Source organism: Polypterus senegalus, chromosome 3 (assembly GCF_016835505.1).
Source record: "Polypterus senegalus isolate Bchr_013 chromosome 3, ASM1683550v1, whole genome shotgun sequence".
Lineage (NCBI taxonomy): Eukaryota > Metazoa > Chordata > Cladistia > Polypteriformes > Polypteridae > Polypterus > Polypterus senegalus.
In genome coordinates this window covers 120151872-120176132 of record NC_053156.1, presented here as the reverse complement: position 1 = coordinate 120176132, position 24261 = coordinate 120151872, and the positions used below count along the sequence as shown (strand labels likewise).

General features: G+C 35.3%; 1 protein-coding gene across 3 annotated transcripts in view; it reads left to right on the top strand.

The window, feature by feature from the left end:
- grik2 (glutamate receptor, ionotropic, kainate 2) overlaps nucleotides 1-24261 on the top strand; it is a 786146-nt gene that overhangs the window by 279472 nt on the left and 482413 nt on the right. For all 3 annotated transcript variants that reach the window (XM_039747858.1, XM_039747859.1, XM_039747861.1), the window contains 2 exons: nucleotides 13463-13516; nucleotides 21496-21669. In XM_039747858.1, the coding sequence (XP_039603792.1) occupies nucleotides 13463-13516; nucleotides 21496-21669 (228 nt within the window). The remainder of the gene's footprint in view (nucleotides 1-13462; nucleotides 13517-21495; nucleotides 21670-24261) is intronic.

The window sequence follows — 24261 nt, the reverse complement described above, 5'->3', positions numbered from 1 at the left end:
TGCACCCCAGAGGAAGAGGAGGACCCGGACAAAGAGGTCGGGGACTCCTGACAAGGTGCAGCGTAAGCCCGTTCGTGTGGCACTGCAGGAGGGCTATGCTGCAGAGGGGCTGAACACGTCACCAGCCCTCCCCGGAGTGGGCGAGGGGGCAGGAGTTTCCTGCCTGCTTCCGTTCCCGCAAGGGTCGAGCTGGAGCGGGTTGGTTGTGCTTTTCTTGTGGTCACGCTGGTCATGTCTGGAGGGTTTGTCCAAGGAGGACGTCCGAGTGGCAGGGACGTCGGGGCAGCACCCCCAGACCTGTTCATTATGTTTTTACAGGGCGCAGCCGTGGAGCCAAGGATGCCGACTCCCTGTCCTGAGAGGACCGGCCCTCGCGGGCAGGCCGATGATCCCCACAAGCCTCATCTGAGGGAGGGGAACTGTGAAGGACAGCCGGGTCCCATGCCCGGTAGGGACGCCTCTGCTGCTTATGTTCCGGGGGAGCCGCCATGGGAAGTCCAATACCTCCCCCGGGACGCTTGGTGGCAGCCTCCTGGCCGTCGGTGACTCCCCAACCACCCGCAGGGCTCCATGGGAGATGGAGTCCTCCACAGCTTGGTTGGGGCCCGGCGTGGCCGCTAGGGGGAGCTGCCTGCTTCCCACAGCCCGGCTGGACGAGCTTTCAGCCCCACCCGGAGGTGCAATCGGGACCAGGTGGTTAATCACCTGGAATGCTTCCGGGTGGGCTATAAAAGGGCCCAGCCACCACCACTCGGCGAGCCAGAGTTGGGAGGAAGAAGGAGACGAAGCTTGCCTGGGAGGAGTGGTGGAGAATTGTGAGTTTGTGCTTTGGGACTGTGTTTGGGACTGTGTTGGGCCTGTGGGACACGGGGAAGGCGTGTGCCCACGGCTGAAGAAAATAAAACCTGTGTGTTTTTGTACACGTTGCCTCTGCGTGGTCTGTGCCGGGTCGGGCGCTATATAGCGCCTTTTACATCTATTATAAACAAGATTGAATATTTTAAAAAGGTGGCATAATGGAGTACACTACTGGTAAATTTGAATGTCTCACAGCTGAGGTCTCAGGTTCAAATCCCGGTTGGTGGAGCTGCAGCTTACCTTCAAATCTGGAACTGGTCACTGTGTTTGTGGAGTCTTTAAGTTTTTTTTTTCCTCAGTGTAAGGTGGCCAGGTACAGAGAATTTCCTTTTATGTTCCTTCATGTGTGTGGCAGATACTCTGCTTGGCTTTCACCTTGTTCTTGATGCAGACTGAATAGGTTCCCCCTGTAACCCTAAGCTGGACTAAATGGGCTTGAAAATTAATAAATGAATGAATGAATGTTTGCTTGCATTCTCACAGTGTGTTCTGGAACACATTTGTAATGATACATTGTATGAGTATGTGCCTTATTAAGGATTGGTGTCTCATTCAGAGTGAGATAAAACTTTTTTGTTAATTACCTGTATCCACTATAAAACAGGTTTCTGGAAGAACCAGTGGACATAGCAATTCAGAGAGATTTGCTTAGCATCAAAATCACTGATATGAAAGTGCTAACTATAAAACTAAAATACTACCAGAATACCAAATTAACCTGGTATTTTTTATTTTACTCATTTGTCAAAAAGTCTTCTTAATATGACAGGTGAACGGCAGAAATCTAATGGTGCTGCCTCTGTCTAATTCTTCTACAGTGCCTGAAATGGATATGCATAAGTGTTTGTGCTCCATGCTTTTTGGGGGTATTGGTTGTTGGAGTTTTGCATTCCTCCTTGGAGTTTTGAGTGCTGTGATTCAGTAGTGTTTGACTGACGAGTGACAGCAGGGATTTGATATGCGTGATGTGAGCAGGTACTCTCATAAATACAGCCGTTAGGCTCCAAACACGAAAACTAGACAAGTGCTTGAAAGTTCCCACTTCAAGCCGCTTTTCCTGGATGAAAGCAAGGAGTTCTTCATGGAGGCAGGGTAGTGTACAAGGTCCAATTTGGTCCAATTACAAAGGGATTAGTATAGGCCTAACAAACTGCTATGAAATCTAGCAATACTATCAATGTTATAGTTTTAACATTTAACAGTGTTCTGAATTTCCACCTAAAGCATATTTTGTAAAAAAAAAAAAAAATTGCAACCAGTACTAAATTTTGGAGTCAAAATTTAACACTCCAAATTTGTATGTGTGGCATTTATAAATCCGGTCTGGATCGGCATTTCCTTATGGCTTTAACAATATATGGCTACCATTCAAGTTTTCATACTTTTGTATATTCTTATTTAAGGCTAACAAATGATGGATAAGGATTTAATAAACTTCTGTTTTAATGAAATCTTCAAGGTAAAGAAAGTTATCAATTAGTAAGAAGTAGGCCATGTAATTAAGTTTGATAATTGCAAGCCAGAAGGCAGTCAGCCAATGGTCAGTGCTGGCTTAGTGCCACCTATAAATAAGTTATCTAACCTTTTTGTCTGCTGATTGCAGAATGATGTTACTAATTCTACTTTGGCTTTTTGATTTGTTTGCTGTTTTACATATAATGTCAAAAATTCCATTATACACCTGTTTACATTCCTTGTGAGACACCAAATGCTGCCACTATCTTCTGTTCTTTGATGATGATGTACACTATGTACACAGTTGAGGCTTAATCCATTATTTGGCTTAAGATCTAAAGTTGGCCTCTTCTTTTAGATTATATCTACTGTTTGTGATCCTGAACATGCGTTTTTCCCTTTCTATCATATCTGACATTTTCTTGACTTCTTTGTTTCTTACTACTAAAGTAAAGCACTTACTTTACTGTTTAATTCATATCATACTTGTGGTGATTTTTGATGTCTTTATTGCAAATGACAATGCTTTGGCTGTTCTTTTTGTTCCTCATTAGTCACTTTGACTGTACCTGGTCCACCAAAAACTGTCAAATTATATTTTCTGCCTAAAACTTGTTTACAAATTAAAGCACACTTTATCGCAATAGCTTCTTTTATTCCCCTATCTAGAGTAGTCCTTCATTTCAGTGCAAATTGCAGGGATTACTCGTTGCTTTCACAATTGGTTGTGAATATTCAGCTCAGTCCAAGTGAAATCTTCCATTAGCTATACTAATAAATGTAAATGTTGGAAACTTTTATATTACATGGAATTCAGTGATATAAACTGTTGTAATATTCATGAATCTATCATGGTGTAAGTTTTACCTGCTAGAAATTTAAGTAGAAGCAATATCACTAAATCATTAACATTTCTCTGGGTTCATAAACACAGTCCAATTGAGGATGTATTAGAACTAAACATTTGTTGAACTTACTATTTTCTATTCAAAGGAAGAAATCGTGCAGCTTCCACATCATCCTTGGGTGTCAGTTTGTATGCAGTGCATATGGACTTTGCAAGTCTTACCAGGTTTCTAGCAAGGACTCTGCTTTCTAGCTTCAACTTAAAGCTGTCTAGTCACTTGCACCCACACAGGCACACTCCATATTGAGTGTCTGTGAGGCTGCCCTATGATGAAATGCTGTTATTACAATTTTTAACCAAATGAAAATAGAAGACAGATATTTTATTTGGGGGTTGCAGTGAGTAGCGCTGCTGCCTCACGGATCCAGTGTCCAAAAGTTGTCCATGTGAAGTCTGTATGTTCTCTTTGTGTTTTTGTTAGCTTTCTTCCAGAAACTCTGGTTTTCCTCCCACACTCCCCTAAAGACATGGTGGGTATTTAATCAGTAATTCTAAATTGTCTCCCTTGTGGGTGTATGCGATAGACTGTCCTTGTCTGGGGTTGTTTTGCTCTTTGTGATTGGAGTGGTGTCTATTTTTTAGCATTTGATTAAGTTGCTGTTGCTTTATTGATCATTTCACAGACTGTCCTGCACTGTCAAGAATTTAGGGTGGTGTAAAGATTATCTTCTTTTGCTTGCTTCAGCTAACAGACAGTAGCTTTAGACCCATGGGCATTGACTTTTTCCTACTCTTGAACATGTCAGAATTTTAGAAGATCAGCATTATTACATAGCTGCTTGATACTTTGAACTTAACTGTCTGTACATACTGCATTTGTATGGTCATTCAACATTTTGCTTTCTGCTCCAGTGTAATAAAGTCAGAATCATTTTCATTTTAATACAAAAAAGTGACATTTTTGTTTTATAATTTGTGCATCCATTTTTGTATTCCGTTATAATCTCTATTAGAACAATTAGAAAAATATAGTTGGATAACCAACAGATTATAAATAGGACCAGTGATTAATTTTGCAGAATTCCATGCCAAAATAATGGAAACAATATCAAAGTTTAATTTAGATATCCTAATTAGGTGGTATTAAATGTAAGATGTGTAGCTAATACTCCCAAAACCATCTTCCATAAGACTTTTTTTAAAAAGACCTTATTCTGAAATCTTCAGATTGTGTCACACTTCCTTATATTGAATTCAGCACTAGACGTCCTCTAATAAAACTCACAGCAGATAAACTTTAGGTTGGCCATGTATATTTATGGGTAGCCCATACCCCACAAAAGTTTGAACTGGCAGTTCATTGTGCTCAGATGGGAGGAAAAACTGTCAGAATTTATAGGAGAAAGCACAACAAGAGGATATTAAGCAAAACCAGGGTGGGAAAGCAGACACTTTTTGAACAGATCGGGAAGCTGATCTGTTTAGTTAGGCTCAGTGAAGCAAAAGGAGTGAATGCTTCACTGTTTTATGTATGTGTTATCCCTCTGTTAGGCCTCCTTTACAGTTTGTCAATAAAGCCTTTATTTTTGTATACAGTGGGCTGACCACATTTGTTCTGCTTCTCAAGTAGCACCAAGGGATGAGCTCGTACAATGAAAGTTTTACTATTACAAATTATTTATAACATTAAAGGGTTCCTAGCATTGGAAAGCCATCTAGATAGATTATGAAAGGTAACGAATTCTGGGAGTGTGTTTGCACTCTCTGCAATAAAATGGCATCTATCTGGAGCACAGTTATTTTTTAAAGCTTTTAAATAGAAGACTACTTCTTCGGTGAAGGATGTAATCAAGTGTGATCCAGAATGGTGGGGGCTGCATGCTGAATAATCTTAACAAATGCATTCCAAGGCGAGCAGAGAGGGCAGCTTTGTTTGTTAGGGCAAGATAAACCTCCATTACGAACAGACTGCTGTAATAGAATTTCTTTGGTTTTAAATGCAAAATGCTTCTTGAACTTGCCTAATTACAAGCTAAAAAGACCCTAGAGCTAAAATAATATATGTGTAAATGTTAAAAGCCGAATATCTGGGTGAAAACTGTCTTATGGTTATTACAAGTATTTGTTAATTAATGTACTGAGAATTTTTTTTTATTATTGAAAGGACTAAATTTATTTTATGAAAGCAGTGCATATATTACATACTTTTAAAAATCTCTTATTATCAGGAACTCTTTCAGCAGGGAGAGGACATTTATTACCTTGAGCTTGCCTGTAGCAGTGCTCAGTTTCACTGTTTACAGGTATAGTGTAGCATATGAATTAAATTCAAATGGGAGAATTGTCCTTAGATAATACAAGCATCTATCGGATTTTAAAAATAGCAAGATGTGATTTTGAATGCATCTAATATGTCTCATTAGGTTATTAAATGCAGTGTGGTCCCATTTATATGTCAAGTGAAGTGAATTAGTGTTGACAGTTAGGTTGCTTTTTCTCTTTTATGAACAGCTGGTTCCTTATGACCCAAAAAATGGAGTTATCAGGTTAAGTAAACGGATGAAGGATTGTTTAGAATTGGGAGAGACAATATTTTAGGGCAGTACACCCAGTTCTGTATAGGTTATCTTAGAGTTCCACAGATTTTCCTCCCACATGCCTAAGACATGTATGTTATGGTAACTGGTGATTGATCCCATATGGGTGAGTGAGTAAATTTGTGGGAATGTGATTGTGTGACTTATGAAAAGATTGGGCAGTATTTCGGGTGGTCTCCCACTTTACACACAATACTGATAAAATAGGCTTCAGGCTCTAAAACCTTTAACTGGTGGAATCAGCTTGGGTTGGTTGGGATGGAAGGATATTGCCACCATGTTGTTGCATTTGCATATTCTTACTAACATTATTTTCCTCACTTATTTTTATTTCAGATATGCTACTCGTAACTGTACTTTACAGTATTCCTAGCAATATTTTTCTTGTTTTCCTTTCCTAAATTGCAGTGGGGACCGCAGGTGCAACAGTGGTTAGTACTGTGGCTTAACAATTTCTGGGCACTTTTTAATGGCAGAATCACTGTCGGTTTGAAACTTCCGTGTCAAATTTTGTAAATTTTTCCTTAGTATTATAGGTTTAGTGCGTGTTAGATTTATTGAAAATTATAAATAGGCAAAGTGTTTGTTTGAGTGCTCCTTGTATGAATTGGTATCTCATTCAGGGTTTAATCCATGCCTAGTACCAAATCATCAACACACACCTTTTATATGAAAAATCCTCAGTATATGGATGGATGGATGGACAATTGCAGTGTACTCAAAGTGTAATGTTACAGTGTAAACAATATGAAAATCGAATAAAATAAGCACACATTTAACATTTTTTTTCCATCCTTAATAGTGTGTTAACTCAAAAAATGTAATTACCGTAGCTACATAGTAAGCACATTATCACAATGAGTAGCTGCACTGTAAATATCCTATAAATACAAAAGACTTAAGAAAACCTTAAAAATGTTTGAAATTTAGAAGCTTTGTTTCAAAGTATGACTCAGTTGTTTGTGTCACACTTATGAACTCATTACAATAGTTCTGCAGTAAAATTCTCCATAATTTAGTTATTTCCCACATTTTTTAAAGATAGTTGAAAAGAAGAGACAATTGCTCATCCAAGTAAATTTCTCTGTTCCTCTCCTTTCTTCAGTGATGTTAATCACTTCATCAATTTACTGCAATTATTTAGGTAATAGTCCCTTAGATGAAGGATTCACACTACTTATTGTCAATCTTTTTATCACATTGTATATGAAATTAACGCTGTCAAATGTAATATGCTACCATTTAAGTAAAATGTTTAATGTATTCATTATCTTTTTACAAACTTTACACATATTACATTTTTTCTTGGCTACCATTTCCACTACATATAAAGTATATAATGATTTTCTGCTTTTTTTAACGTATATTATACTGATGAATCCTACAAACCCTGCAAATAACAACTTAATTTGTTAGTGCTAATTTAATTATATTCAAGCTGTTGTGTTATGATTTTTTGGCTCATATTCATTGTATTGTCATTATAAAAGTTTACTGATTTGTTCTTTTCGTTTCATGATTGTTTTCACTATTATTCAGTTATATATTGGTAATGCCATCAAGCAGAGCTATTATGATATTTGGTTGCTATGATGACACACATTTTTTTGTGTCTGTGGATGTCACGTAGTTTAGGTAGTCATCTCATTTAGGGGCAAGCTACATGCTTTGTAATTGTCTGCACTTTGTTTCTAAGGAAAGACCTTAAAGATTAGTTTGGGAAAGCTAGCTTCTATGGTAATTTGTTTTGAGACTTTTTGACATTTTTCATTTTGACAACAAAATTGTTCTTCCCCTTAATTTGGTTGCTGATTTTCAGGGCTACATTCACACTGCAGCTAAAAGTGACTCAATTTCTGATTGTTTTACTTGACTGTATCTAAATCTGATATGACCGTGTATAGATACCTATACTGAATACGTAATAAAATCAAATTTGTCAGACAGATGTGCCCTAAGAAACCACTATGATCACCAACAGCATTGTTTTTAGTGCAAGACATATGCAAATCTTATCAACTCACAAAGGTAAGGAAGAGAAATAGAAAATGAAAGATTGCTTTGAGCAAATTTATCACTGCCTTATATATACATTAAAATCTGTGTACATGAGAAAGGGGCAAAATAGGTGGGGGTAAGATATGAAGGGGTGTGTTGCAAAAGAGTGTCATGGGGGACTTTATTACTTATGTCAACATTTGTCCACAAGAATCTCACCAAACAATTTGTATTTAACACTAGAATTACCAGAGCCTACGAAAATACTTGCAGATCCAGCCCACCGTTCGCACCTGTCCACCAGCATCTTTTGTCCTGTAAATGTGCCGATTAAGACAAGCAGCAAGCAGCCTGCTATTCCATCCCCCTACCACCACAGAACGTGCACAAAGTTCTCCCGGCTCATGCCTTGATTATCTAGGAGTGAAGTGCTGGAGTTTTAGAGTAGAACTAATAGATCGTTATTTGGAACACAAATGTGCATTTCATGTGTATTCCGTTTCTACTGTAAAATAATATAATCTGTGTAAACACATTTTTAAAACAGAAAAGTTTTTCATATTTTAGTAGTAAATGACAAAATGTAGACATAAACTATATAATGTATGAAGTCTGATGTCCAAAAATCAAATAAACACTTTCACTAAAGGTTCAAGGAAAAGACAACAGCTTCCGTGGCGTAGCGGTAAGATTTGCTGATTTGTAATCAAGAGTCCCCAGTTTGATCCCAACTGCCTCCTATATTTGCTGTTTTCAGTAGTGAGCTGCTCTTTTGTTCATATTATACAGTACACACATACATTTGGTTTGCGTCTGTAACAGCCGATGTAAATTTATAGTAATTGTAAAAGTTTTTTCACTTTTATTCTCTCAGTCACGATCACGATACATACTACCACCCTAGGGATCTGACACTGTTAGTTTTTATTTGAAACTGGGAATAACTGTAGATGTGAGTGGCGTTTTGAGGCAATGGAACTGGGCATTCTCTGATATGGAGGGATAAAAGCTGACACACAAACGCTGGTGAATTTTCATTCTTCGTATCTCACCGTTACTTGATTTTTTTATTCAGTTTTATTGAGTGTTCCTGCTCACGCTGAATTAGTATGCACCTTATGGTTCATGATGTCAAAAAGAAAAAAAACATAGAAATAGGTATATATGATATTTGGAATTATTCATTTTATGACCTGTATAGTACATTTCGGAAAACATTGTCGCATTATTTATATTATTTATATTCATTCGCATAACATCTTGCGCATGTAACCAGCGACCGTATGTTTTTTTTTTCCCGATCTTGCCAGTCTCCATGTTGCTGTATGGTGCTGTTTCTTTTGTACTCCATGACATGCAGAGGAAAGAATAGTACAGAGAGGTCAGTTCAACGCTATATGCAATCATCAAATTCAAATGCTAACAGTTCACACACACGCAAGGACCGTCCTTCCTACAGCAATTGGGCTGTATAGCCTAGCAACTGTGGCACTAAATGTTTTTAAGACTACAACTTCACTTTTCTTCAGTTGGTATGCTGAATCTGTACTGTATTTCATCTTTTCAATTCAAAGATATGAACAAGGTCCCCAAAAAACTGACATAAAATTAGTTAGGGAATATCTAGACAATTCTGATTCTAGCATAGTTTTTTTGTTTTTATAGAAAATACTTTTCTTACAGATTCTACAATGTCTGAAGTGGCTAAAGTTAGGACTGTGGCAGGATTAATTCACAAATACATGATGAATCAGCATATGTAACCCTGAGGTAAAATAATCAGAATTACAGAAAAGACATTTTTACTTCCATAAAATCTAAAAATATACACCTTTATTTTCTTTCCTAGAAATAGGCTTTTTCATATGCTATAGGCTGCATTTTCATGGGTGGCTAAGGCTGTGGATTAGGATTGGGTTAATCTACAAAGTTATAATATTTTATTACTTACTGCATTCTAATGAAAACTGCAGTGTTTCTCTATTTATTTCTTTAAACACCTACTCACTTTCATCAGTTATTAAGTTTCTTATAATGACTCTCCTAAAGTACTTAGTAAGCTCAGTAATTACCTCCTGGACAATTTATTGGAGACTGATAAGAACTGATAACACTCATTCAATCATTAATAACAACCAGATCACCTGTCCGGAAACAAACGTGCAAGTTAACTTGTTAAAAAGTTCAGCTTAAAGATAAAAGTTGCCTCTAAAGAAGTTTCTAACAAATCCGGTCATTTTATTTTTTTAAGTAATAGCTGCATCATATTCTGTGTTCTTATGAAATTCTTGATGCATATTCTCTTAATTCTATTAAAATTACATTGCATTTCTGAAAAAAAATTATAAGACAAACTTATGTTAGAGACCAGTGATTAGTGTTTGCTGCCTCACAGTTCCAGAGTCCTTGGATCAAACCCAAACATTGTTGGCATGTAATTTGTTCTTTTCTTCCTTCATCTCTGTGGGTTTTCTCCTGGTGTTCAATCTGCATCCCAAAGAGATACAGCCAGACTAAATGGGTCTTCTGTGACTGTTATGATTGTATAAACTGTTACTAGCCAATTTTCTTTAATTTCTCAATGGTGTTGGTTAAATATTTATCTATTTTTGTTGTTGAAGCATTGATAAGATATGGGTGATAGCCTAGTGCAGGCATCCTCAAGTTTTGTCTTGGCCGGTGGCAGTAGCTGCTGGTTTAGAAGTAAAGTATTGCTGCTGAAGCAATAATTTTATGCTTTATCTTAATTAACTTGCTTTTGAAAATTCCCAATTTACTAATCGCTTCAATTAGTCTTAAACAGCTGCATTCACTATTTTATTTACTTCCTTAATTCTTAACCACATACTAACTAACAGTGAGATGCAAATGATAAAGAAACTAGCAAATCACCATCTAGTTTGGTCTCCTTCATACCAAGGTGTTCTCATCTTGAAATATATGTTTAATTAAAATATTTGGAAAGAAATGGAAGAGAAAAACAGTAAAGGACTGAAAATGACTAATCTGGTCTGATCCACAAATCATTTGTATGATATTCTTGGGAAAGAAAAATCTGCAAAATTATAGCAACCTGAAATATCAGAATGAAAGCATTTATAACTCATAAAATTAAATAATTTTCTTTATCGAGAAGGACTGACTTCTAATTAAGCAGTTTGGTTGGAACAAAAACCTAAAACCACTGAGTTTGTCCAGGACTAAACTCGAGTTCCCTGACCTAATAGAATTAAACTCTGTAGGCCTCCCTTACTTGAAACCAAGTTATAACATTATAGAATGTTTTGAAGTGTGAATGGATATAACTAATTAAATATGAAGAGAAACTCGAACTGCATACAGAAATGATGAATTAGGATGTTTCGCATGTAGGTTACCATTTCCTGAGAATATCTTTATTAGATCTGATCATGTTTTGAGCATTAGCAGATGTTATTTTGCAGCAGTTTTTTGTAGTTTTGATTACTTAGTTTAGAAATTGATACAGAAACCCCTTCTTTAATACAGCTAGACTCAAAATTGACTTTAATAGGCTTCAAGTGCATTGATTTTTGCGAACCTTGTCAGATTTAGCATATAAACCTGAATTAAAAAGGTTTAAAGATTGCATTTGTGGAACCCCTGTTGTAATTTCCACTCCATTTGCACAACACAAGATTCAAATGTGAGAAGGCCTTTTCATAAACTCTGTGATGTTCTTGGTATATTAAAGTAGAAGCTGTCTCCCTGTTTATTTATGGATCTTGCTGAAGTAGGCTAAGTCATGAATAATGCTATTTTCATTTAAGCATTTATTTTCGTAATCATGTTGTAGGTTGTAGGAAAAATATATATGTCGAGAGGTATGGTGCCGCAGTGGTTGTAAATCATGGCCTTGAACTGTTTGTTTGGGGTTTGCATATTTTCTAATATTCATGTGGCTTTTTCTCTAATTTCTTCTGGTTTCTACCATATACAGGTGAGGCTGAATAATATCTTTAAATTTACCATGGGTCAGGGAAATGGGGTACGTGCTTGAGTGCCTGTCCAAGATTTGGTTCTGTCTTACAACAACAACAACAACAACATTTATTTATATAGCACATTTTCATACAAAAAGTATCTCAAAGTACTTTACATAATGAAGAATAGAAAAATAAAAGACACAGTAAGAAAATAAAATAAGTCAACATTAATTATTAATATAGAATAAGAGTAAGGTCCAATGGCCAGGGGGGACAGAAAAAACAAAAAAAACTCCAGACGGCTGGAGAAAAAAATAAAATCTGTAGGGATTCCAGACCATTAGACTGCCCAGTCCCCTCTGGGCATTCTACCTAACATAAATGAAACAGTCCTCTTTGGATTTAGGGTTCTCACGGAAGGACTTGATGATGATGGTCACCTAGACTTCTGGCTTTTAATCCATCCATCATTATTGGAGAATCATGATGTTTGAGTAGGTGAAAGAAACCGGAAAAAGAAACAGAAGAGAGAGTAGGGGTCAGTACGGATTTTAGAGCCACTATGAATAGTTATTATGATGAATTGAACATACAGAGTATCAGGATTAAGTTAAAGTGAAGTTATAAAAAGGCCATTTTAAAATAGTGTGTTTTCAGCAGTGTTTTAAAGTGCTCCACTGTATTAGCCTGGCGAATTCCTATTGGCAGGCTATTCCAGATTTTAGGTGCATAGCAGCAGAAGGCCGCCTCACCACTTCTTTTAAGTTTTGCTCTTGGAATTCTAAGGAGACACTCATTTGAAGATCTAAGGTTACGATTTGGAATATAAGGTGTCAGACCTTCCGATATATAAGATGGGGCGAGATTATTATTAGTCTTAGGCTTTAGATTTCCATGACCATGATCATGATTGAGCTGGTTCAGTAAATGACTGAAAATACATATATGTTTATTGATAGTCTGTAGGTGTATCTATGCATGTTGTTTTTTTTATTTCTAGGACCATTTTTCCTGGTGGTTGTATTTTATTGAATGATCTCTTATTATTTTGGTAGTTTATAATTATCAATATGTATAATCCTCTAAATGCTGAAATGGGAAGTCCACAATATAAGAATATATTTAAATTGAATGAACGAAGGGTGGTATAGGTAGTGGCCCTGCGTTATAAATGTATAAATGTATGCTCAAAGCATTTTTGAAAGCTGATAGATGGGTGAATGGTTTGATGATGGGGGGATTAAAATAATGCAATAAGTGAAATGGCTTTTACATGCTTCTCCCACTCTGAATTCTTAAGGTCTGAATTGCTTTTGCAGTAGTTTGGGATAATTGTATTATTTTAATTATAGTTACACATTATACTGTTACTCATGTTAGTTCTGAAAGCATTGCCTTTCCTTTTAATGTAGGCTGTATTTGGTAGAATATCTGAAATCTGTAAGAACACCAGACTATTTGACTTAAATGGCCTTTTGTTAGCTCACTTTCATCACATGGTACCCACAATTCAGGGGAAAATGTATCAGAATACCATATGGTTTTTTCTACACACTGCTTTTTTAATCTCACTGGAGTTAACGGATTCTAATAATGAAGTGCTTAATCTTTTTAAACTGCAAGAATGTAATTTGTTCAGGTTAATTTGAGACTAATTTTAATGAAATAGCTTTGTTCATGTTATTTTGTGTTTTACAGTGCTACGTGCTGGGCGGTGGGGGTTAGAAAAATCTGTGGCTTATCAATCTTTTTTTTTTTTTTAGGCACTAGCCATGGGGATGATGACAGAATATTACCATTACATTTTTACAACATTGGTATGTAATCCTTTTTAAAAAATATATTAAATAAATGTGATGACCAGTTTTTTATGTTTATGTGAGATTAACTGAACCCTTGTTAAATAATATTCTAACATGTTACATTTTATTTTTATTTTTATGCTCAGTACACAGTGGCAGACTCTTAAAATGTATGGGCCGATATGTACTACACCAGTCTTTTTTATTTTTTATTAATAATTGGTTATCTGAATGAAATGTTGCATTGTAATACTTACTGCAAGTTATCATAAATCTAAAACCAATACATTTTATTCAGAACATTTCCTCCTTTTAAAAAGGCATTAAAATCCCTACATTCACAGCCTGTTAGTATTAATAATCTGTTTTTTTAGCCATTCTGTACTCATTCTAATACATTTAAATGATAAATGAAATAGTTTACTTAATCATAGAAGTGTCCTATAACCATAAGCTACACATTATATATCAGCAGTATAATAGAAACAAAAAAAACATTAAAAGTATAAGGCTGGAACTTTAGACTGTCCACTGTTATTTAGGGAGGAATTAACAAAAACAGAGCTGAAGCAGACAAATTCATTTAAAAGAGTTCTTAGGGTACTGTGCCTAGTGTCACTCATTTTGTTTGTCCTTGTTGTCGGAGCTAGAATCAGACAAGCTGAAATATATTGTTCATCCGATTCTTACGTCCCCATGGTTCTTAGCTATAAAGAATTATAACCCCAATACTGTTCTGAGTCTTACTAACTTGACACGGTTACACTCTCAGGGCAACATTACATTGTTTTTGGGGTCACATAAGGATTGGCAGCGATGTGATGGATTCTGTCAAGCTCTGATTCCTGACTACCATCCAGTCCTCCATTTCCCTAAATACTCTATGACTAAGCATGTATAAAAATGTCATGCTATGCTGTAATGAAATGCATAATATTAAATATTTTTGCGTTTAGGAAGAAAATCTTTACCTCATATTAATAAATTGTTATAAATAGTAACCAAATAAAGCAAAAGTGAAGCTTGGAGTTATAGCAGAATAGACTAAAGCCACCTCAGTCCTGAATTAAATACACTGGGAACAGACAATTATTGGAAAGGAAGAAAGAAAGAAAGAAAGAAAGAAAGAAAGAAAGAAAGAAAGAAAGAATACAGAAGCATTATAGTTATAAAGAATTGCACCAAATATTTCTAAAACCAACTGAAGAAACACCATTAAAAGTGGAGGAAGCCAAAGTAATCTGTGAAGCTACAGTATGTCACTAGGACCACCTTGCATCCTGTGAGTTTTACACATGTAATTTTATACTTTCATTTTTAAGCCTATGATGAAACTGAAAATATACCTTCTTTCCTTTTAGAATATGGTATATAGAAAGCTACCATTGAAGCCAAACAAAGCATCAACAACAGCAGATAACACGTTAACAGAATTTGGTTTCCATATCTGTACATAAGGGTTTCTGAATATTCACACAGAAAAGTATAACTGGCTTTCAAACACTTGATTAAAATGTGAAGCTTTAGGTTAAAATGATGGAGAGCGCCTTGATATCCCAGGCACTTCAAGGATGTTTAAGATAACTATGCTGAGTGTAAAAGTCATTAACATGGAAAACAGCAGGCAGCTTCTAAATGTAATCTGCATTCTGAATGCACAAAAAAGAAAGAAACGCATCAGTGAATTATAGAATATACCTCAGCACCTAATGTAGTTCAAATATATTAAAAAGAAAGAAAATGGATTGGGCTAAGCAATTCATTATGTCAATGCAATCTTGATTCAATCAGTACTTGGGAAGCCAGGTAATATAATGAAGACAACTACAAAAAGTCTAAACAAGTGGTATTGCTTATAGCTATAGAGTACACATTCATAGAAAAATGGAAATGAATAATTAGACAATATAGTACAATTACAGGTTGGAGAGCAGCACAGTGATTAGTGCTACTGATCACAACTCAGAAACCTTATAAGGTAACCTTGTAAGCAAAGCTTGCATGTTCTTCCATTGTTCATGTGGCTTTTCTTTGGGTACTTCAGTTTACTGTTATATTCTAAATATATGTATCTTAGGTTGAATGCTAGCTTGAAACTGACTTTATAACAATGAATGTGCATGTGTTTTGTGTGCTCTCTGTAATAAAAGGAGATTCTATACCAACTGCTTCCCCTAGTTTAACCAAGATTCACTTCAGTGCTGAACAGCCATGTAATGGAATAAGAAAGTTAAGAAAACAGATTCCTGTTATTTTCCCTGTATTATGCAGGTGGCACAGACATTATCAAAAACTAATAGAGGAATGAAATAAAGGAAACAGCACATTGTGACAAAAGTCTTTCTTTGCATTAGCAATGCAGGAGTAATCTGTTTCACAGATTTAATCAGGCAACTTCCCAAGCATTCAATGGCTTATTGGTACTGTAATAGTGGCATTGGCTAGTATTTGGCATCCTAGAATGTGGTGATTATTCTTTTTATTGTATTTAATGCTTTATTTTAAAAACTCTCTTACAACTGACTAATAAACACTTCCTCCTGTATCTTGCTGGAAAATTCATGCAGTCCTAAAGAGTTTGCCCTGGTTTTTCGGTTGCCTTAATCTCAAATATTGATACATTTCAATTTTATATATATATATTTGTACTGTATATAAATGCAAAAGAAACAAGCAGATATCCATGAGTTTGAAACATAGGTCAAAAAAGAGTACATATGTAAACAATCCAATTTAAGAATCAATCAGAGTGATGTACTGATTACTGATTGTAGGTTATTCGTCATTACATGCTACACTTCCTAATTTGATGTAAAAAAAGAACACATGCATCAGAAAATAATGAATTTTTAAATAATGTGCATAATGTTAGTTACTTTCCTTGAGCCATACCCCTGTAATCCAATAATTCAACCTGTCTTCCTTTCTTATTTATGTTCCTTCATACACCATAGGAAGGTGTGTCTGTTTGCATGTAGAGGATATGGAAATATCTGTGTGCAGATATGCATTATACCCATACACATTTTATTTGGCATGATTTGAAAAGATCGTTTATAACGGCATGATTCTGCAACACCTTATAATTTGTTATTTGAGTGGGATGTTCTGTTATAAGAATCTCCCAAGCCACCAAGTTAAATTTCTGTACCATTTTTTTATGTTTACAATTAATACTTGTAGACAAATTAATAAATATGTGTCTGTCATTATACACAGTATAAATCCCTAGATTTATTAGAATTTGGATAAAAAATAGCACATAAAAAGGTGCAGTTTTCTTGTAAATATTACTCTGATTCTTAAGAGCAACAGTAATATATTTAAATATATATATGCCAGCAGAGATATTGTTTTTCTTAAATCTTTTTTTCTCTCTTAATGTTATCTACTTCACATTTTCTATAGTCAAATCTACTTTTTTGTAGGTAATGGTTTTTCTTCACCTTTACTAATCAGATTTTGTTCTTCATACACTTTAAAGAGAAGAAACTGATTGCAAATGTTAAACCTTCAGCTCTAGCTAGGAACTCTACAATAATAAACTATTATTGGCTACCACATACTGCACTTTTATATAAATTTAAGACCAATAAATGTTATTGAAACTGTAGTAGGAAGAGTTATATTCTGTACTTTACCTCAGAACATGTTACCTTATTTGTATAAAGGTTGCCTTTTTACAGATTAATTCTTATTCTTTAACTCACCATTCTTTTAATTATTCATAGTCCCAAGTACTTAAATGCCCACCATTATGCATCTAATGTTACTTTAAATGCAGAATACAGGTTCAGATAGTATTTTAAGGGAAACAATACATCTATGCAGAAATGTTTACAGAAATATCACCTCCTTTCATCTTCCCATCTTCTTTTCCTGGTGTGGGTTGTGGTATAGCAAAGCGTCAAAGAAATGTTATTTGTCAGATTATTTTGTTGTAGTCCAAACTTCAGTCTACAAGACTAAATGCATTATATCATGGAAAATATAATTCAATGATCCAGTAACAATGTCAAATAGATAATACATTTCAGCTTTGGAAAAAATGACATGTTTGCACATAATTAGTACCACAACATGATTAAAGCTGTTTCCTTACTTTTTGTTTAATATGAATATAGCTCATTTGACAGGCTGTTTCACTTACACATTAATTTAATAAAAATTTTGTTGAAAAAAAGTAAATATTTCACATAGCAAATCACACCACAACTATTCTCACCCTAGAAGCAGCTGATGTACATTTTAACAAAAATATTCACTCAATCAACAATGATCGTAATTTATTTCTATTAACTGGAGTCACAATATCAATCCCTTATAACCCATCAACTTAATCTTTTGGGTATCTCAGATGACCAGGAATGACCTTTATTCTTGCACACAAGTGATGTCATGCACCCCTCATTTCTGGCTGCCTGAGCATATCAATGCCATCCCAACACAGTCCAAATGGTGACGTCCATAATGTAAACAATATGTTATAAAACTTGAAAAATTATATTCAACCATAAACTATCGCACATAACACAAAATGATTATTTCTAATCAATCCTAATCACATATGTCAACAGCATATCTCAACAAAAAATTTAATTTCCTTGAAGAATAAGTGTGTCAGATTTAAATAAATATCGGCTAGCTGTTTCATGAGGTTAGAAGGATGGCACTGCAGTAGATACTTTTCGCATTAGGTGAATGTACCTAAAATAACAAAAAGCTGTATCCATTTTTTCTTAAGTTTCTTTTGGGAGTGTGGTTATCTTTCATGATATCCAAGGAATCTAAATTGTCAAAAATTATAAAAAAAAGTCTGATATGGCCAGCACATGCTTTCATCACATGTACAAATAAGACTACAATATGTGGTGTAAATTTATCAAAATATCTGCAAGGTTCTGTATTGAATACTGAAATATATTTTTCACATATTAATTTAAGTCAACGCTATTTTTACTTTTATTTTTATGAATATAGAAATATTAAATATGTGGACAGTCAGTTAATCAATTTCACCTGTAACTGGATGAAGATTATATTAACTCCTTAAGTCATAGTTTCCATCATGAAGCTGGAATGGTCCTGAGCCTTGCACTCCAAACTCATAAATACAAGGTGTCAAGTTTATACCTCAATGCAGATCTTTTAAAAACAAAAAATATGTTTTGCAAATTTTGTTTTAGCTGTTGTGGGAATATTTTAAAGTTTAAAACATTAATGCTCAAGCTTTGGATGGAACTCAAATTCAGAAATGTTGAAAGCTGAATTCCACACAGTCATGATGTCTTGAAACAGTGATTCCTCTTTTTGTTTAAGTGCAATTTGCAGTTGTCTTAATTCTCAACCATTTGATGGACTATGCTTGAAGTTTGTAACAATTGTGGGGCATTTGGCCAAAACTCTGTTAAATCCATTGCTATTCAGAGATACAGTAACTGTTCTTTGCAAACTGTACACAATGCAAGGTTCACATGGGAGTAATCATGTGGCTACCATCCTATTACAAGAAATGTCCTTGCCAATTGTGGTTAATTTTGTCTTCAATTTCCATTCCTTTGTGATATCCTTGAAATGCTGCACACTTGCCTTTGCTTAGCAACACTCTGTAGCTTTAATCACAGTTAATGCAAATGATTGTAAATTGCACTTTTCATCAATAAATTGTATTGTGACACCCAATTAGGTGTCATTGCTTACAGATGTCCAGTAATACTTATGTAATAGAGACACATTCTGCTTTCTCCAAAATGCTCATTTTCATTGCCCTGTCATTGGCATATAAAGTCTCTGTTCTTGACATAATAGCTCTCCTACAGGGCATAAGACTATAAGATGAATTACCTGATGTAAATCAAATGACACCTGTCAGTTCCTCATTTTCTTCTTTGTTAACAGGGTGTCAGTTTTAGCTATCCATTTAGCTACAGCATCTGTTACTTTATCATTTGTTAGATTGGCTACTGGTCCACCTCAAGTACCAAACTGCAGTAACGTAGACTGGTGGAGTGTCCATAATGGCTCTGTTAGTAACACATGGGTGTTTTGCTTCCCAAAAGACAAAACACTATGCTGATGATTAAATTCAGCATTGCAAAACACGCATATTACTTTTGTTTTCTCTAAAGAGCCATTTTAGGCCAGTAAAATTTTCCATGTAAATGTGTAACTTTATTCTTATCCCTAATTAGCAGAATTATGTAAGATTAGCCACAGGACTTGGGCAAAAACTGGAAATATTACATAACCTGAGGAAGTGGAATATAATTGATGCAACGAAATTTTTTAACACATTGAACAGGACTCTTTAATTGCAAAAATGAATGTGTTAACTTTCCTAGCCTTAATAAGCAGATCTCGTTATGTTTCATAACAAACAGTACCAATCAATTGTTGTCTAGTAAGTCTACGCCCGTGATTATCTGATATAAAAAAAATCAATTCTGCACATAAAATATTTTCTAAACACAAATGTAACTCTTAGTGAGCTATTATTACATGGCAGTTAAAATATAGGAAAACTCAAGCTGAAGGCCAGTGTTAGATATTTCCTACATGGAATTACTTACGTCATAAGTCAGTACTTTCCATAATTCAGTTGAGGCTATCTAAACTTTAACCAAAATTATAATACAGTATTTGCTTTCCAATAATATTTCTTTTTAAATTTGCACTGCTAAAGGGAAGCTACTTTCTCTTGTGCTTGATACTTGAAACATATTAGCAAGCAGAAATCGCAGTATAGCACATTTTGTTAGCTATTTGTTTTGTTCATTACAATATGCACTAAAGCTGAGTGAATTTCTGACACATACTGTACAGGTGGTAAGATGAATAGAAATTATTTGTTACAGAAATTTTTTGTGTGACATCGTGCCGTGAAATTATTCTCAAATCACATGCTCCTTTGTTTTTAAATATTAAATCTTCATTGTATTTTATTAAAAGAAGGATATACAGTAATTCCTGTGTGTAAGTAAATAACAGTAATCGCATATTTTAGAATGCAGTGTGTACTTTCCTTGCTAAATTATCAATTTTTATGTTTTGTATTTTCTGATTAAATTACCAAACAATATAATTTAACTGCATCCAAATATAAAGATATATATGCTTCAGACATGTAGCGTTTGTCCCTAAATGCCTTTATGTGAGGCCTTAATCTCTGTTTAGCAGACATACACACAAGATTATAATCAATTCAAAATTATCAGGCAGTGCGGACATTTGTTCAAATGGAGTTTCCTCTTGCTAAAGTGACAGTAGCATAACAAAAAAAAAATCAATAAATTCAGAAGTACATCTGCTCTTAAGAAATACAAACTGATTTTAAATGCAGATGGCAGTTTTGTCCCTGATTTGAAGACACTACTGTGTTATTGCCTTCCCTATCTTTCAACTCATGTGGCATGTCTAATTAATATTTATTGGACATTAACAATGTGAGACCTAATATTGGCGGCATAACCTAATTATGAGTGCTAACCTTTAACCTCACCCTTTGCTTGCCAACCAGGACAAATTTTTCCATGCCCCTTACTTTGTGGTATAGTTTTACGGGTGCAGGAGGCATTTGTCAAAAGATTAATAAAGGGAAGACAAATCCAGCTTTTCTATTCCTTTCTATTCTTAAAATGAACTGCACACATGGCTCTTTTTGTGGCAAGAATATAAGTACACTTCTAGATGTTCAAATATTTGATAGCTCTAATATTATTTTGCATTCTTATATGACACTTTTTATTAGGCCATAAGCAAGCTATTCACCTACATGTTCTCGTGCTGCTAGACCAGTTTAAATAATGCACAAACTGACATTAGGAAATGTAATATTCATGGAAACTCAAAGGATAACATACCACTAGAGTGCTTATCTATCCACTTGCTCTTCTTTGCAACATTTCAGACAGAGTTTCATTCTCTTGGGTGTTTTAAGTACTTAATTAAGAATCAACAGACACAACTTGCTTTTTACACTGGCAAATCTCTTGCAGGACCTCTTTGCCCTGGACGTGGAGCCATACCGCTACAGTGGTGTCAACATGACAGGTTTCCGAATCCTAAACACTGAAAATTCCCAAGTAGCTTCAATAATTGAAAAGTGGTCGATGGAACGGCTTCAAGCACCCCCCAAACCAGATTCAGGTTTGCTGGATGGATTTATGACGGTAAGAAGAAACTTTGATGCTTAAAGCTCGTTTTTGGTTTTTTTTGACAAAAATCATGCTTATAAATATACCAAGCTGTTAAATGTATTCGTTCATGCTCAAGACTTGCCACAGTAAGAAATGTTTTCTCTACTCAGTTAAATCTTCAAAGAAGCTTTTGTGTTTAATACTAATATATATCAACGGTGTGTGACATGTTGTAATTGTATATGTTTAAGATGCTGCTTTTTTGTTTTTTTGTTGTTTTTTTCTGTTGCTGGCTGCACTCTGTTGAGAATGAAAGCTGGTGGGATGTTTCAGTTTCAAGTTCAAATATATTGTCATATATACAGTATGCATCACAATTAAATTCTTATTTTGATATCTCCCACCAGTTAGTGACTGTAATACAGTACCAGTAACAGGCAATAATTATACACCAGAGATTAAATACAACATTGGACAACAATATATGCATATCACATACATCGTGACTTAATTGTAAAAACTATCCCTGAATATAATTGTGTGACTGCTAATGGCCCTGAAATGTTTTCCCCAACAAAGGAAAGAGAAAAGTTACAGTGCAGGATGGCTGAAGTCTTTAATAATTCAGTATTGACCTCCTTTTTGCTGCTTTTGTTTTACGTACAAGGATATTTCCTACCCATAAATGAATAGTGTACCAATAAAGGTATACTTTAGAGGGTGTACACAAGGTATTAAATATGGGATGACAGAGATAGTCACTGCAGTGCACAATATTAAATTGAGGCTTTGCTAAAAATTATTTGTTTCTTCTTGGGTGTTTTTAGAAAAAAACTGAGAGCAACCATATTCATAATGGTATCAGTAATGGCCAAAAGTTTTCTGAGTAAATGTTGCTTTTTTTGGCCAGGCTTGCGTGTCCTCATATAATTCATTAAATTATGGAAATGTTTGAAGTGGAGATGAATGGTCAAGAATGCAGTTTTGTTAGTTAAAAAAATTATTTTAAGTGTTCTCTTATTTCTCATGCCATCTCTATACTTTTAAACCTCCAATATAATGCAAAATCCATGAAGGATATATACAAAAACAACACTAATGTACCACATTAATTCATAGGTATGCAAATTTTGAAAACATGGAAGCCTGTGGAGTTCAGATCTGTCAATTTAATGCATAGGAGGTGTTAATTGCTATATACTGTAGATCTGTTTGGTATGTGTGTAATGGTGTCCTGTAAGCTTCTGCTTCCTGAAACATGGTTAAAAAAATGAAAAAGGATGAAAAAGTAGAGCCAAGCTGTAATGACCACCAACCCCAGAGACTTTATGAAAAATCTCTTTCTGTTCATTATGGTATAGATGCAGAAAATTTTAAATATCTCAACAATGACAACACTTCATCTTAGCAAAGCAACCATCTAGAACAAACAAGCAGTTTGATTATTTGAAAAAAGTTACAACTGGCTGCTATTCCATAATGGTAAACTTTGATGCACCATATGTAAGTCACTGAATTTTGCTTAACCCATCTATGATTCAAGGACATAAGCTCTCATATGAATGGAGTAATTATACTGTCTCCTTTAGTGTTGCCAACAGCTACTCAGCAAACTTTACAAAACAAGATGATAATTATTCAAAAGTGAACAAAAAAGCCTTAACAATTCTCAATGAAAAATAACACTAAAAATGTTTCTAGCAGGGCGGCACGGTGGCACAGTGGTAGTGCTGCTGCCTCGCAGTTAGGAGACGCGGGTTTGCTTCCCGGGTCCTCCTTGCGTGGAGTTTGCATGTTCTCCCCATGTCTGCGTGGGTTTCCTCCGGGCGCTCCGGTTTCCTCCCACAGTCCAAAGACATTCAGGTTAGGTGGATTGGTGATTCTAAATTGGCCCTAGTGTGTGCTTGGTGTGTGGGTGTGTTTGTGTGTGTCCTGCGGTGGGTTGGCACCCTGCCCAGGATTGGTTCCTGCCTTGTGCCCTGTGTTGGCTGGGATTGGCTCCAGCAGACCCCCGTGACCCTGTGTTCAGATTCAGCGGATTAGAAAATGGATGGATGGATGGATGTTTCTAACATGATTCTGTTTATTTTCTACATGCCTTGTACATACTTTGACTTGACCTACATAATTCATTCAGGTTTTTAGAGGATTATGTTTCAGAAAAGAGGAGTTTGTGCACATTAATCCCACTGTCCCCTGGTTTCTTTTTTCTACTTCTCATACTCTACTAAAGTAATACCAGTGTCCAACAATCACTAATACTCCTACAGTCATAAGTCCAACAATCACTAATACCCCTACAGTCATAACAATCTGATATCATAAAATTCTTTCAGATCAGCAGGCTAGACATAATTTTTGCTATAAAATTTTTAAAAGTAAATGGAGACCAAGACTCAACTAAAATTAAAGATGTTTCAATAAAAATGTCATACAAAACATTATGCAGTTCACAGTAAAACGGAAGTGCTTAAGAGTTATTTTCAAAATCAAAGTAGTAACACAAGTTCGAACTAGAAAGTAGTGCTACTTAATAAAATGGATCCAATACCTGGAATATACACTATACAAATATATGGAAGAAGATGATCCGCTGTGGCAACCCCTAATGGGAGCAGCCGAAAG